Below are 17,227 nucleotides of genomic sequence, written 5' to 3'. Positions count from 1 at the left end.
CAATTTACAGAAGACAATCAGAAATGTAAACGTGGCAGATAGATTCAAGTATAAGTTACATGCTCAGCCTCCTCAACAACTGACTTGGGAGAGAAAGGTTTCACAAACCCTGCAGAACTTCCTGGGTATGCACTTTGTCTCAGTGCAAATACAAATTCTGCTTTTCCAAAGCTGCTTTGCTGATGAGTTGTTCGTAGTTTATTTAAATTCTTAGCTTTCAGTGAAGGTAAAGATAGGAAAGGTAAACTCATTCCTTCCTGACAGCCAACTGCTCCCCCTCACCAGCCCAGTTCAGCAGCTCGGGTACAGAACATAGCTGCCCGACTGCTTCAGTGGTCTCACTCTATTTTAGTGAGAATTTTGCATTGTCAAAAATCAAGACAGCATATCAACATCCTTTTCTCCTAGGCTCAAAACCTGCCTTCCCAGCCATGACTCACTGAGAAGAGGGAGTCAACCCTCATTTCCATACCTGCTGTATTTACAGAAGCTCAAAACTGTAAGCAGAAATTGGAAATGGAAAATCCATTTTCACTCCCTGCATTTTCAAGTATAGTTAAGTTAGTTATGGCACGCAGTAACATCACCAACAAAGAAAGGCAATTTTGGTGATGATGCTTCAACTGGAGCAAAGAGCCAACATTAGCTCTAATCCTCCTCCCTGCTTCCAGCTGCCATTTCACTAAAAGGCTGTACTGTAGTAGAGGGAGAGAGAAGACACAAGGGTTGGAGAATCAGCACCCACTGTTTTCCCTGGAACCCCAGCAGCAACACATGCACCCCAGCAGAAGTGCAGGGGCAGCACTGTGCTAGTTACACACTGCTTTTCAAAGCAAAATTCATCTAAGTGGGTGTATAAGAAGAAATAATTCAGAAGAAAAAACTGTAAACTTTCATAACTGTAGTGTCATTAAAATATATAAAAAATTAGCAGTCTGAAGATGTCTCTTTACCATCCCTGAAATTTCCTATGATAATTCTGCTACAGATTTTGTTTGAACCAGGGCTAACCAAGCCCTCTCAAAACCTGTTATTGGTCTATTCTAAGAGAAGGCCACATTACTCAAACCCTCAGCTTCACTAAAATTCTTTCTTAAATTTCATTTTCATTATAAAAATAAGATGCCCTCATCAAATCCCCAGCCTCAAAGTCCTAACCTCCCTTGACCAATGAAATAGCACATCCAAGAGTGCATCTACCCTTGGAAAATCAATGCCAGTACCAAAAAGAGAGCTGATCATGCCAGCCATTTGCTAAAAGTCCAGGCTAATGTAATGTCAACAGCAATACTTTCTGTCTTTTGAACAGGAGACTGCACACATTTATTTGCAGTTTGCTACATTAGTGAAAACATACCCAAACATAAGAGCATTAGCTCTTAAAATTATATCCTATGTTGATAATAGCACCATCTATTATTTGAGAATTCTGAATGTGAACTGTTAAAACTTTTCTTCCTCATTATCTTCTCTTAGGGTATACTGATAATTTTTTATTAATTTTTTATATTGCTTTAAAACTCAAGGCTCCTTCTTTTTCTGGTTTATATGGATAAGATCTCCCTTGTCTTCCCAACATGCTCAAAATCACTATTAACTAGTCATAAAATTCCTGCAAGTGAAGAGTTAGGCACTTAAGTACATACCCCTTAAGTACACTTAAGTAAACAGCTAAGTAGGCACTTAGTAGACTCAGGTTAGACTGAATCTAATCATGAGTGAGGTTAATGACTTATCAGTGTTCCTTGGTCATAAAGTCTAGAGTGGATATATAAACAGGAGATGAAATCTTAGCACAGTTCTCTCAGTGGTTTGTCTCTCTCAAATCACTTTGTCAAATCTGATAAACCATTCAGGTTTTGTATTCTTTACATCTAACTTTGAAATTTTGATCAAAGTAAAAAAACCAAAAAAACCCAACCAACCCAAGGACTAATACAGTTCATTAACATAACTATAAAAATGTTAACATTCACAGTTATTTTGGTCTTAATATTTTTCACATGTATACATTCAATCATACCGTGTTATTATTAGGTTTTTCTAACCACAAGTGCTGGGCAAATTGTACAACAACGAACTGACATTCAAGTAATCCTACCCTGAGAAAATCTGTTATTCTGAAGCTGCAAAAATCCTTTTTTGCACTAATCCCACTCCAACATACAAAATTAAAAGCAAGAGGCTGCACTGCAGAGGCATGCTTTGATAGTTTGGAACCAAGCAAGCAGTTGCTTTCACAACTGCAAGAGTTTATAATTTTCACCACAGATTTACTCAGGGTAAGTAGAGTACATGCAAATGAAATGCTTACCCCAGATAAGTGCTAGACATCTCATTTAAACTATGAATTAAGAACCCCTGGGGACTCCAAAAGAATTTGTTTGCATCTCCTCGCAGAAATAAAGAGAGTTTTCCAAATTAAAATCACAATTACAATTTGATGCCCACAAGGCTGTGTGAAGCACAGAATCTGGATTCAAATCAGTACTGAAGGATCAATTCATTAAAAGGATTTCTGTACCAAGGGTGACTTTGAAGAAGATGGCTAACAGAATCAGTGGGTGAATGCATAGTGGGGAAGCATGCCAAAAGGGGTGACATTTTAGCATGCTCCTCTTGCCAGGTAAGAGCTTGGTCTCTTGTAATTGTTACAGGGTCCGAGGACAATCTGCCCACCTCTTGCAAAGAGCGGAATTAGTCAGGGCTGGTACTAGAGATTTCCAGTCTCCTCTGCACAGAGCTGGCACTTCTGGTCTGGCTGCCTTCATTTTTCTTCCATGCCACAGGGTCTCCAAGACTTCCAGGAGTTTTGAAAAATGCCTCATGATGTGCAGGACGAATACTCTTGGGAGTGAGAGGAGTTGATGAAGGCTATTTGTGAAAAAAACAAAACCCCAAGGTGATTCAGCAGAGTTCTCTCAAAGTCTACACATAAGCAGGCAAACAGAGGACTGCTGGAAGACATTAATCCCTGTACCCTTTTCCATTACATAGTGAAGAGAGGTCAGAACAGGGTTGAGGGGATAATCCAGGATACTACTACCTGAAAAGTGCTGCAACCAGCTGATTCCAGAATTCTGACACAACCCTCCTGTCCTCCTAATGTTTCTCTATAGCCATAGCATAACACATAATGACAGATGGGGGGAAAACTCTTAGATTGCTTGGGGGACTTCAGAATTTCTGTAAGTCATAAAACCACTTCACTGTTCAGGACTAAACGTGCTATGCTGGGCTATGACTTCAACAGTGTCCCATATGCTGTGCCACCCCTAAGATGGACACACACAAGCTCAGTGGAAGACAGCAGCTCTCAGTGCCAACTGGGCACTGACACAGAGGCACCAGCCTGCCACACATGCTGCCATCAGGCACCTTGCACAGCTCCTTCATCACCACTCCTGCCCCCCTTTCCCCCTTACCTGCTGCAGCTTCAGAAGGGTCACCGGGTGTCCCATACACACAGGGGAGTCCAGCTTAACAGCACTGCAGGATCTTGTGAGCACAGGGCTCAGGTGCAGAGTGGGGTGAGCCGGCTGCTGTGGGTCCACCGAAGGGGCGGGTGAGACCTTGGGGGTGACAACGGCCGTGGTGCTTATGAACACAGGGGTGGGGGATGCCAGGCTGGACACACTGAAACTCGTGGAGGCAGCAGCTGAGAAGGAGCCATCAGGAACCGAGGAAAGAGGGCTGGTGAACGAGGGAGAACAGACGAGAGGGAAGGAAGCCAAGGCTGCTGATGGCACCATGACACAGGGTACACTTAGAGAAGGCAACTGGTTTGCAGCCAGGCTGATGGCACCAGGGGCTTGGTTTGCAGAGAAGAGAAAATTAAAACTGCTTAATCCTAAACCAAAGAGAGAAAAAAACCAAAGCATTAATAATCTTGAAAAAGGGAATGAAACTATTGTAACTTCATCTACAGTAGGAAAAGTATGTGACATTAAAGAAAAGTCTGCCAAGGAAGTAAACTATGACAAAACAATAAAAAATAAGGAAGAAAAGTGTCACAATCCCCTAACTCTGCCGTCCAGTTCCCTTTCCTTATTTGCCTCCATTTCGCCCCCTAATTGTCTATTCACTGTACATGCATCCATTTACTTTGGTCATATGAAGTACCAACCACACCCCTTGGTGTTTTCTGCTTCTGACTTTGATTACAAGCAACATCCTGGCTAAACAAACTCTTTTTTTCCACTAACTGGAATCGTCCTCTGCTATATGAAAACATAGACATTACTTTTAATGAGGAAAAAAAAGCCAGACAAACCAAACCCAACAAATGGGATGTAGTGAGAGCCCTATGTATTGGATAAGTGGGTCCTAGTTGCTCTAAATGAGCCACAGCTGTGCAGTCCTTAGTTGGGCAGCAGCTGTGGCTTGCAAAGATAACTGGGATAAAAGGGGGTGGGTCGAAAGCCCAGGAGGAGCTCCTGTGAAGCCATGAGGAACTGCACAGCAGAGAGGAGCTGCATGGTAGAAAACCAGCTAGAAGGTATGGACTTTAAGAATATCATAACAAGAGTATGGGACTCGAGAAATATGAAATACAATAACAACAATAATGGGAGACACCCACAAGGATATGTCACAGAGGCATTAATTTTGCCGAGAACAGCTGAACTACTGTGTTGAAGCAGAAGCTGCTCTGGCTCCCAGTTTGTCTGACCTTCCAAAACACCAGGATCAGCACTTTTAAACTGAGCATCTCCAACCTAAGTGAAATGCCATAGACCCCACTCCATGTCACAAGTGAATCAAAACTAAAGCAGTAGTCGTGGAAATCTGCCACACATCCTGTTCCTGCAAAGCAGTCATCCACTGCACACAAACACAGGCACAAAACAAGGTTGACACGAAATCCCATTGCAGTATTTGCAGCTGCTTCCTCTAGGTCCCCACAGTGTCATACAAGCAAGGCTGGCTACATTCCCAGTGCCTTGGGTTTCAGGAGTTACACTGATAATGCATGATACAAGACAGTACAAGGTCTGAAGATGATGAAATTCATACACTCAGGGGATGCTGCTGTTCTTTATTGGTCAGCTTTCTGCCAAATCTAGACTTCCAGCTCCTTTGACTTTTGAATGTTGGATAACTGTCTTTTTTGTACATAATTCAGAATTCATAATTCATAACTGTCTTTTGCACATAATTCAGGCATGCAAACCCCACGTTGTTCAATGCTATTCATGTTTGGGAACCTCAGAAAAATGTCTCAATAGTTCACATTGAATCAAGAGACTTCAGAGTTACTAAACTACTACAGAGAACTGCTGTCAGGGTTTTTTATGCTAAATATTCACCTATTTTTAGGACTCAGTATTTGCTCTGTGAACAGATACAGAGGCTTGGGTGCCTCTAGGTCTCATGGCTGTCCTTACCAGCAGTAGGCTGAACATAAAGATACTGTGGTTGGAAAGGTTGATTGGCATTTTCTTTAGAGATGTGCTCATTTCCTGGAGGGGGTTCATCAGGGTCTTTGTTCTGGGATTGTTTTTCTTGCTCCTGACAATCTAAAGGCTTAGTGGACTCCTGGTTTGCATCCTCTGGAGCAGCAGGACTTGCAAGGCCAAGATGATTTGTTTCTAGATGTACAGCAGCTGAACAGCCACTTCCCGGGGAAGGTTCTGCCTTGGGTGACTCAGGCGGCTTCTAAGCAAAAAACAAAAATGGAAATGAAGACTTCCATTTACTTCCATTTATTTCCAAACTGAAATAAAACAGTGCAATACCTCTCACGAACCTTGCTCATGCATCTGTGCAAAGAAGCAGCCCAAACCTGATTAGCAAATCACCAAGTTAAAATTTTTGTTTGGGGATTTGAAGAGTCATATTAGCAATACCTAAACCCTGTGCTGTTTGCTGCAGTTCACATTCAGTACTTGGATACACTACATAAGAAATACCTGACCTCTGGGACTACTTTTTTATTGATAAGGAAAAACATTTGATCAAGTGTTTTATATTCAATATTGAAATGGCTTATATGACATGATGTTGTGCTTGACCCCTACTTTCAGTATTTAAGAGAATTCTGAGATAACTGCACATCACCTTCCTCATCATTATCTTTCTCTCACCAGCCTGCTGTGGGCAACACTGGGCCTCAAGAGAGAGGTGATCAGGCTGGAGAGTAGGGGGAAAGAGCAAATCACATTTGCTATAGCTCAGTAGAGTAAGCAATGCTGCTGCTGTCTGGGAAAGCTCAAGCTAACAGGGGAAGATGAGAAGTAATAACTATATTGATTTCTTCCCCTCTGACCAATTGTTTTGCTGCAGAAAATGATCAGGACACTAATTCCAAAGAACAGCTGAGCATCACATCACTATGCAAAGCAACCCAAGTCCATTTTCCCCTGGTGGTGTGAAAACATCTCCCAGTTAATGCTCATACTTCCTGACAGAGCCCACTTGCAAGTTCATGAACATGTGGGAGGCAGCATGTTTATCTCTCAAGAGCAGTGCACTGAATTTTCCCTTCTGAAAACACTGTCTTAGGCAAAAGTATTTCCTTGCTATGAGAAAGCCTAAGTGATAATGAAACTCACTTTACCTTGGGTACTACAAGTGAGAGGGGCAGATCACTGTGCTCCAATGTCTGCTTTTTGGCAGCTGGTTCTTCATCATCTGCAGGTGCAGAGGGCGATGAGCACTTGTGGGAGCTGCGCTTTTGGCAGGCAGTGGGAGGTGCAGCAGCCTGACCTTCTGCACTCCTCTTTGCCAGCTCTCCTGCAGTGGGCAGGGGCTCACTCATGGTATTTTCCTGAAGACCACCACACAACATAAAAAGGGATGAAGATGGGAAGCACAGGAAGGGTTGGTTGGGGACCAGGGTAGGTTTTCCATTTTCTGTTTTGGAGGCTGCTGGCGTGGAAGGGTGTGAAGCCTGGCTGCTGATACCATTTGGTAGTGAGAAGCTTGGCACATCTGCCTGAACCACAGGGAATACTGCCTGAGGCAAAGGGTTAACACAAAAATCAGAGTCCCCAGGAACCGGAAGAAGGGAGAATGGTAAACTTAAGTTGGAGTTCTTTGCTGAGTTTAGTATCGTTTCAGTGTCACAAGCTTTATTCCTGAAAAACAAACAAAAAAAAACCCCAAATAGTAATGAAAAAAGGAAAAATATTTATTCCAAAATTAAACACCTATTTTATCCTTAGAAGCAAAGAGATATATATTTGGACATAAATGCGGAAAAATTCAACCCCCAAACAACAATTTTTACACAGTTTACAAGAAGGGTCACTTTTTATCATTTCTAGTAACACAGAAGCAGAGTTCTCAGGTTTCTGATCGACCAATAATGCTTTTGGCTGCACTTGACTAGTCAATCATTCACAAATGAATTCAAATTGGAACAGGTGTAGAGAAGATAGAGATGCCCTTCCACAGAATCATTATTTGCTCAACCTACCCAGATAATAGGTCAAAGGATGCAGGAATGACCTATATAAACACATACGACAGAAAGAACTACTGAAGCAAAACACCAACAGTGGTACAAGTACAGATGGGTGTAAAATGACCATGGGAAAAAACCAAAAAGCCATGCTGATATCCAGCAATATTAAAATATGAAAATTGTAACAACAAGACTTTATTAGGTTTGTTATTTAAGTTACTTTATAACTTTTATATCTCAGTCTCATCAATGGAATCTATCCTTAAACTAAGCATGACAAGCACAAAGCTGTAACTGGACAACCGCTAAGACCAACCTACCCAGTATCTTCCTCTATTTTCTGCCTGCAGACAGCTGCTAGATTTATCATTTTGGAGCAATTTTCATCTGAATTCACAATACCGGCTGAAAGAACAAAGAGGAATTCAATTAATCACAGACAGGTTTACCAAACATATTTTGATACTGGCCATATAAAATAATTGCTATAATTTTTCAGTCCTGACACATTTTTATAACATCCACTAATCACCTAGAGCCAGAACCTGCAAGACACTCAGAACTCTCAGTCCCACTGGAGACATGTTCAACATCATTATTTCCTATAAGAGGGAACTGTGAAAAGCCCTGTAATTACTTTATCTTTTTTAACAACTATCCATTAGATTGTTACAATAAATTTCACTATGTTAGGAACCATAAAATAAAGCAAGCATTTTCTGGCTAAAAATTTTTTCTTAATCAAGTTACACAGAAGAAATTGTAGTATAGTTGCTGTTAGTACAGAACAGAAATATTTACCTGTAGAAAATAAACTGCAGATTCAATTGCAGTTATGGCCCAAATCCACCTCATCTAACTTTAGGCATTTGACTGGAGGCTCTAAACCAGAAGTTTCATTACCGTGTGCACAGTAGAAATATAGGTACCTCCCAAGAATCGTTCACATATTTAATTATGCTCTCACTCAATCAAGTGCCTTAAATTGGTGCATGCCCTCATTGGGGCAGGTCCAGTGGGATAGAAAAGAACATGCTTCATTAGTAGTTACCTTGCCTCTCTTGATGTGGGCTGTTAGGCTCAGAACTGACTTTCCTTCTGGTTGCTTCACAAGTCTGTGCACGGCTAAATGAAGAGTGACGTGTAAACCTTTGCTTTCCAGTAGCACTGGTCTGGTACTGGGCACAGGCTCCTCTCTGTGTCTCTGGCAGAGGATCTGATGTTGAGCTATGTCCTCTCAGCTCATCTGTAGGGACATAATATTGTACAACAGTCCTTCAGGTAACATAGCTCATCATTTATGCTTCTGCCATATCACCAAACTTGGCGTTAAGGGAAGAGACAACCTCCATATTATCTCAAACCTCACAACAAACCTAGAACTCAGTAAGCACCAGTAGACAAGATAAGGGCTTCCTTCCTATCCAATCCATAGCAGCTACAGCAGCAGCTACACTACAGTGTGCTAGCCAGGAGGAGAAAGTGTACTAAGATAGTATTTACATTATCTTTCATTTTACTTGTTCCTGGCACTGTCCTGATGCAAATATCAAAGCCAAAGGGCTTCCCTTTGCTCTGGCTTCTAGCCAAGGAACATCATCTTAGAGATGTGCTATCCCATCCCCTTGTTCTTAGCAGACAAAGCTTTGGTAGAAGGGGCCATATGCAAGAAACAGCCCTTCTGTACTTTGTTACGGCCCCTTACAAAGAAAACAATGCGTTGTATAATTATTAAGGAATTACCAAAATTTTGCAACCCAGAACAGCTGTGGACCCAGATATGAAGATGTCAGTGCTATCTGCTGTTGCTCTACAATTCGCATGGTTATGCATACCATTATCTAAGTCAGTGTAAAAATACCTACAAGACACAGAATCCTTTAACACTCCTCCACAGACCCAGATCTTGGGTGCAAAGTCTAACAAGGGCAAATGTTGAGCTGGCAGCAATTAATAATTGCAGGGTACGCATTGAATGCTGAGCCATTCTTTACACACAGAAAACAACCTTTTACCACTTGGGAAGGGACAGTCAGAGCAAAAAGAAAATAAATGCAAGCTACACAAGTTACCAGTTTTTTCAGGGAATTCCACAGGCCCAATCCACTTGAAAGCTGGTTTGCGTCCTCGCTCCTCTGTGACGTGGACTTTCTTGATCAAGCCCAGGCTGGTGAGAACATTGGCAATATCATACAGTCTTCGTACCTTTGCTAACAAGAGAGGGCAGGAGTAGATAAGAGAGTCAGGTTTGCAATGCATACAGGACATATTCATGTGCTAATTTCATTCCAGACTATCACCACAGCTTTCATAGATGAGGGGGGCAAATCAAATTGGGATGGACCTAGGCCACCTTCCATGAAGTCTGCCATGCCAGCTCCCACCTGATTGTCACTGCTACTTCATAGCTTAGCTGCTCAGGTTCAAACACGTCTACCTCATTTGGATGGATATAGGTTAGGGAGTGATTACAGCAACTTGCCCAGAAAAGACAGCTACCTCCACATGGGTAAAGAGGTGGAGGTAGCCGCCTCCACATGGGTAAAAGAAGCTGGCGGAAAGCGGCACAAGAGTGCACAGCTGAACACAAGAAGACACATATTTATAATTTCTAAAAATGTAACACTCAAAATCAGCTCAGAAAATCTCTGTGACTCTAGTAAATAACATCTTTGAGCTGAGTATGATATCTACATATTTTCCAGCTAAAATCCTCACATTTCTTCTTATACTTGGGGTAGAATTTCAAGACTGAAGTGCAAGTACTGTATTTTAAAAGTACTTTTAAGTCTTTAAAGTCTTTATCTCAGAAGATTTATTTACTAATGCTAAGTTCTCCCATGTTATCCAAGGGATTGAAGTACTAATCCTCACTAACTGAAAGCAAACCCTGCCATCCAGCTGTAAAAGATTTCTGGGGTAAAAAGGAGAAGGAACATACTTTTCCAGAGGGAAAATTAATTCCATTAAATTAATCAATGTGCTTCAGTTCTGAAACATCATTCAGAGCAGTACAGGAAACAGGGTTTAAGTATAAAAGAAATCAACAACAATGAATTTTCTTCGTTATTCTGAAACTGAACTTGGGAGATAATTGGCAAAGTGACTCTTCTCCACACCAAGCTCTGTTTTCACAAATATGCATTTGCAATGAAAAAAAACCCAAAACATATTCCAGGAAAAGATGCACAAATTGCTTTTGCTGTTATGTACTGGTGTCTGTTTGCTGTCAGACCAAACATGCCCTGTTTTCTTTACTCACTGACTGATTGATTTGCCTCTCATTAGCCATCTTACTTTTAAATTTGCTGTGGTCCACTGTATCCTGGGTTTCTTCTATCAGTATCTTTGCTGCGATGTCCAGAGTGACTATCTTGGTCTTGGAGACAAGGAACAGCATGACAAACTTTTGGCTCATAATCCGCAATGACTTGTCCTTTCTGCTGTTTGCAGATGCTGTGTTACAAATAATACCCAAGGCTCTTAGCATATGTCATCCATCACAGCCAGAAAGCTAGTAAGAAGGTTTCTCACACACAAAATAAGTAAAGCATTTCCTTGCCAGAAAGCAGAAATTAATTGAAAGGCAGCAAATAACTGATTAATGCAGACAGGAGTCTCTCTTCAAAGGACAAGAAAAATTCAGACTTGCAGAAATAGCTTTTAGAAAGTGAAATTCCAAAGCTGATTCTATGTTATGTTACACAGTTTGTGCCACTGTAATTTTGTGACTCTAATGGACTTTGTAACTGAAAACCATCACGTGTTATGTGGGCAGCATGCAAAGAGTGGACAAATGAAGATGATTCTTTCTGACAGGATAAAGCATTTACTGTCAGATACAGGTGGGGAAAAAACTGGATTGTTCAGCAGAACTTCCTGCCAGTCTGTAGGACAGACAGAAACATCTGTCTTGAGACCTATGTTACGGACAGAATAGAAGGAAGAATTCTGTACCTTCCATGGTGAATTCAGCACCTTTTCGCAAAGGAGAACTTTTTATTATTTAATTTAAAGGCAAAGCAAGGGAAAAAGTGACATAGTAAAATGGAGAAAAAGACTTTGTGTCTGTGTATCATCACACATTTAGTAATCATCCTACCAGAGGTGCAATCCTGTTCTGAAAAGTCCAGTAATGGTCTGTCTTGAGAATCTGGAATAGTTTCCTTTTTCTGTTCTCCAAATTTGTACTCTAAGTCCTGCTCCTTGTGCTGGGAGGTCATTAACTCTCCATACTGCAGCTCTCCTGCCTCCTGAAGCATTTTCAGAGTTTGGCTGAGGTTGTGCCGGCCATGCCAGCAGTATTGGTTCTTGGCCACACGACTGACCAGCTGCAATGACTCCAGGACGTTCACAATATCGTAAATTCGTCTCCGCTCAACTCCTGTTTGGGAAGTGGGGGGAGCAGATAAAAGAGTCAGAGATGCTCATCTTAGTTCAGTAGAAGCAAACAGAGAACAGGTTGTTCTCTAATAGACATTTTCAGTGTTCACATGGACTCATTCTATTAGCTACATCTGTATTTGCACACTGAAAATCTGCCCTATGCATGGCCAGCTTCATGGTGTGTTGCTCTTTAACTTCCAGCCACGGCTTCAGCTCAAAGCACCTACACTGTGTTTAGAACCGACTGCAGTCTGCCAGCCCCATTCACTCAGACCTACCCAAACTGCCTCAGGGTATTCAGAACACTTTGGCCCTTCCTTACAGAGAGCTTCAACACGCAGACACACACCTGTACGCAAGCCTGTGTGTAACAGGGCAGAAAAGGGTCTGTCACAGCATAGAGATAAAAGACCCTCATACAGGAACCAGGGGGAGTGCAGTCCTCCACTTGCATTTACAGTGACACAAGTACTTTTACTTGCTAAGCAAGTACCAAGTAAAGGGGCATCAACAGCTTCACAAGGAGCAGAGTGCTGTAGAATGAGACCTACTGCTCCCAAACACAACAGAAACAAATTATCAGTGCTGGCTGGGTCTAGTCCTATAGGAAATTTATGAAATATGTCCAATATTGAGTTCAGCCTGACTAATATGAGCAAGGTTGGGGACTGAATATGAACTGGTTGGTGGCAATGCTCACGGTCCTTGTGAGCTTGTGTCCAGTGCTGTTTGAAGCCTGGCTCTTATATGTAGCACAATGTACTATATGCTGATGGCAGCATCAGCACCAAAAATCTTCTAACAGTTAACATCAGCTGAGTGGAACAAGTGCTAGTTAGGGTGAAAGGTTTTGAATCCTCCCTGTGGGAGGCAAGGCCGTAATTACCCATTTGAAGACTAGGCATAATACTTACCAACTTAAAATACATATTGTGTGAAACAATCCATGAGCATTTGCAAGTGTGTGAAGAATTTGGAACAAAATAGAATTCAGAAAAACAAGAGCGTTACACCTATCCTGGTATCTGTCAGGCACCAGCAGCACAGCCCCCTTTGCGGCCTTCCGCATCCCTTCCGCGAACAAAGCAATATACATTTGTAGCAAAAGCTGTATCACGGACATCATCTGTTACATTGAGAGCAGCAACATCAGCAGGGGGGAATTTCGTGGTCGCTGAAGCAAATGAATACAAGCAAGGAAGGGAAAACCAAGGGAAGAAGGACAACAAAACTTCCCCTTTCTGGGAGGTAAAATTTCCAACATTAACTTTTAGAAGAAAGTTTCTGTTATTTAGGAAAGCAAGTTAATGCCACTCCCAACACAGAATAAAGCACTATTCATGTTCAGCTGTACAAGGCTGGAGCATGAGCATCTCATGCAAGCACATAAAGAAGTAACTGTAGAATCTAATTTAAAATTAATTTATCTATTTACCTAATCTGTATTCTATCCTGTTTCCAATTCACTATACCAAAGCAAATAAATGGGTATTTCGAGGCCTTTCTTAACAGATTTACAGAAGACATCATTCTCCTGTTCCTTTTCTTCCTAAAACAGACAAAATTCATTTTTGCTACATCTTTTTTGTTGATACCCGAGTTTTACATGTAGATACAAGATTTATTTAGTTTCAGTCCAATTTTGTAAAGCCTTCCTAGCTAAGAAACAACCTATCCAAGGAGTCAGATATTTTTGCTATTAATGTGTCCTGTCTGAGTCTTCTCTCCCAAGTTTTATTACTTCTTGCAGATAGTTCTTTAATCTTTCAATTAAAACCAAACCTAACAGCAGAACGAGCAAATGAGCTACTTAAAACAAGACATTTTCTCATGGTATTCTTGCAGTTCTCCCAGCACCTTCCCATCACAAGGTGATATTGAAAGGTAAGGTAACCTTGATGAACCATGTGATCTTGGAAGATACAATGTCAAACCTGTTCAGAAATCAACGAGTAAACACAGCTGATCTTCTATGCATGCCAGTTTGCAATTGTTTCCCCAAATGTTTTTTTGACAAAATTTGTGGTCTATAAATCCTCCTTCAGAGGGTTTGTAAATCCTACTTCCTTCAGTATTTAATGAATTGAATATTTAAGAAAGTAAGAGAGTTGGTAAACAGCTGGAAGCAAGATCTGTCTAGCAAAAAGTGCAGAAAGTCAGAAAGCAGATTTCAAAATGGTAGTGCTACCAAACAACAAAGACACTGAAGAATATCAGGCATTTCCAAATCTTGATTAGTATGGTTAGAAGAGCATCCAGACCCTGGGAAAGGCAGATCTTGAAAGTAGTCTGTTAGAATATGATCTTTGGAAGGCCCACCTGTTAGGTAACCCCAGGTGATCAGTTACCCCAGTTTCACAGGTATACATACCAAGAATTGAAGCCACTTCATCCAAAGAAATGGTAGTTTTCTCTGTTGACAATGGATAATTTGGATAGCGAGCTAGAAACTTTTGGCACAAGAGTCCTAAGCTTTTCTGTTTTCTGCTGGGCCTCTGCTTTTCAAATTCATCAACCGTGCTGTCATCTACTATATCATACTGTTAAAAAATAAATGTTAACCCTTTAGTGCAGAGCTTTTAAAAGCAAGACATAGTAAAGTGAGGCTTATTTCAGATGTTATCAATATTTAAGATCAGATTTTCTAATTAAAAAATAAAAACATGGACTCCTTGAAAGCACACAGCACTCTAATAACACAACTGCAAGCTCTTCTTATTTCATCACACAAGATAGCTACAGAAAAATTCTTATCTGTGCAATCATAAAATAGTGGTCATGCATAAGGAAAAAAACCAGTAAGATCAACACCCAAGACTAGTAGACGGCAAGACTATACTTGGAAAGAGAATTTCTTTTGGAAAGAAGGAAGAATATGCTCTCAAATACTTCTGGATCTAATAAAACAGGAGATGCAGAAGCCATCAAGAAGTTCCCGCAATACCTCCGTTCACTGACTTTTACAGTGACTCTATCACTTGAAGAAACTGGTGATTGGGGATGGGGTTGGGGGCACTTTCCTCAGAAACTATAAAAGGTGCTACTCTGTCTTTGAACCTTAAACTTAGTCAAGATGTTAGCTTAAGTAATTCTTTAGGATGGTCTGACTGTGGTCTTTCTGACCCTGCAATGGGAAAAAATAGAAACCAGCAAAACCATGGTGGCAAGAATGTAGGAAGAGGCATGTTTATCACAAAACAAGAATGATGGAGGATTATTTTGCACTGGTAACTCTAGGGTTATCTTCTGTGTTATAAAAGGGAAAAGAAATCTTGCCCTCTGGCAAAGAGAAGCTGAAGGTGATGGTAGCTGTGGAAACCTGTGTTTCCTAGCTTATGGGATCTTAAACTGTCATTAGCTAGTTGCAAGTAAGTTACCTTGTGGCAGGCTGGTGCTCTGAGAGAACTGAGTTTTACGTGGTAAGGAAATAGCAGTATTCTTACTCTAAAACTTTTCCTTCTTTTGTATGTTACCCTTCTAAGTATAGAAGATTATTAAATGAAATATAACAAACTAGAAAATAATTGAACTCTTTATAGTAGCCACTCCAAAAATGCTGTGTGATCTCAGCAGGCTTGGAGTGGTGAAATGGACTAACCTTAAACATCAACTATTTTTTACCTACTGGACACTGTGTTAGGAATGATCTCTAGGGAACTGTTTGCTTTGCTGTGACACCATGAAAGCTGCAGAATTTTTTACACTACTGTTGCTACTGCAGTTGCTGTAAAAACTACACTTCCAGAGTGATCTGTACCTATGAAATGATGCTTCTCAGTAGAAGGACCCAGAACTATTATCTTGTAGTTGAAATCAACAGGGAAGGATAGCCTACAAGAAATAAAGCAGGAGAGGTAAAGCAGCAGTTGGAATAAAAAAAAAAAAAAGGCACGAAGGAAGAAAACTGCAATGATGCTAATGATGCTTATTACAATCTGATGTCATTGTCTCTAGGGACAGACTTCATGAAGCGAGGACAGGAATCAATCCCTGCATTGCTTAAGTCTTGTGAAGTAGAAATTTTAATGCCTGACCTTGCTTTCTGACCACTAGTTTGGGAGCTGGGGGGGAAAGTGGGAATAAAGGGTTTCGGCAGACCACTTTGCAGGACAGTTGCAGATGGGGTCTAAGATTTGGAGAGTATATTCTCTCACTGTCAAATTTATTTCTGAAAAGGATGCTTGTTCAAAACAGATCTGGCATTTTTCTTTCTAACGTGGTTCAAAAGTACTTCAGTTGGGGAAATCAAACATTTAAGCTTTATTTCCTTCATTGTCCTTTTAAGTAATATTCAGGCTCTTGAGGGAATCTCAGGTCAGTTTCTAGTAACTCACTTACTTTTGAAGTCCTACTGCTCAGACATTGCTGTGTAGGCAGCAGTCCCTGGGAATGTCTTGCAATTCTGCACCATTCCATAGGGAGCAAAGAACCAGTTGGAAGAAATCTGAGGAGCAACTTAAGGAAGGTCTGAATCCTAACAGAATGTAGGATAATTGTGTTCTGAGTCTCACCTGTAACGAATCAGGTGTGTCACTCTGCTCACTGTTTTCTATGGGTCTGAAGAGCTCTTTCTTCTTTTCCCTGTCCCTCATGTCAGGACTAGCAGCACTAACCAGAATCTTCAGGTTAGCAGTAGGAGTCCAGGGATCAGCTTGAGGTCTGTCAATGATCTTAACAGGTGTAATTGGGTTTCTTTCTGGTGTGCAGCCTTTTTGCTTCGATAGATCAATAGGTTCATTCTTAATGGGAGTCTTTGGGGCCATCCTGGATCGATCATATATGTTTTCCTATTAAAAACAAAGTTTTGTTAGACACAAGAGGAAAAAAACATTCCATCAATCAATCAATTTCATGATTCTTATGAAATTATTTTTACTGACCTGTGCCTTGGCACTCATAGCTATATTTAGCACAGTTCTTCTGCCTTTGTTGGGAATGTTAAAATATTCTACATGCTGCTATACTGGAGGAAGTGTATTTGAGATACTGCCTTGAAATACAGAACCTGAGGTCAACCAGTCTAACCTGTGGCCCACCAGGCTTTTAAACCCTGACTGTTCTTGCAAGAAAGCATTGCCCACAAACATAAATCACCTAATTGCAGGGAAACTGAAATCATGCACTGGTCACATTACACTTAGCAAGAAAGTAGAGTTCTGTTTGAAAGGTCCCAGGTTAAAAGCCAAGCTGGGGATGCAGCTCAAGCTCACAAAATATCAAACTAAAGGGAACATATCATCTGCAAGCAAGGCAAGTTTTGCATCTGCACTGTCTGCTGTGCAACCAACCAAGAAAATCTCCATAACTGTTCCTTTACTACAGCTAAGAGCTGCTAGGAGGAAAAGTCTGATTCATCAGCTGATTTTTATCATTTCCTGAATGACGCTCAATTCCTTCCAGTCCCTAGCTGCCATCAAGCTTTTTTTTGTATTT

The 17,227-nt window shown here is 41.0% G+C and overlaps 1 protein-coding gene across 1 annotated transcript; it reads right to left on the bottom strand.

Moving 5' to 3' along the window:
• Positions 1-1,536: 1,536 nt before the first annotated feature.
• Positions 1,537-16,575, bottom strand: E2F7 (E2F transcription factor 7). The gene is made up of 11 exons (XM_063155000.1): positions 16,306-16,575; positions 14,166-14,334; positions 11,511-11,792; positions 10,706-10,864; positions 9,481-9,618; positions 8,460-8,654; positions 7,729-7,813; positions 6,560-7,079; positions 5,388-5,658; positions 3,426-3,850; positions 1,537-2,874 (listed from the first exon to the last, which is right to left on the bottom strand). The coding sequence occupies exons 1-11, from the start codon at positions 16,555-16,557 to the stop codon at positions 2,698-2,700; spliced, it is 2,673 nt and encodes an 890-aa protein (XP_063011070.1). The 5' UTR covers positions 16,558-16,575; the 3' UTR covers positions 1,537-2,697.
• Between the last annotated feature and the right edge of the window lie 652 nt (positions 16,576-17,227).

The sequence above is a fragment of the Melospiza melodia genome, chromosome 4, assembly GCF_035770615.1.
Source record: "Melospiza melodia melodia isolate bMelMel2 chromosome 4, bMelMel2.pri, whole genome shotgun sequence".
Lineage (NCBI taxonomy): Eukaryota > Metazoa > Chordata > Aves > Passeriformes > Passerellidae > Melospiza > Melospiza melodia.
This window is presented reverse-complemented; position numbering and strand designations above follow the sequence as displayed.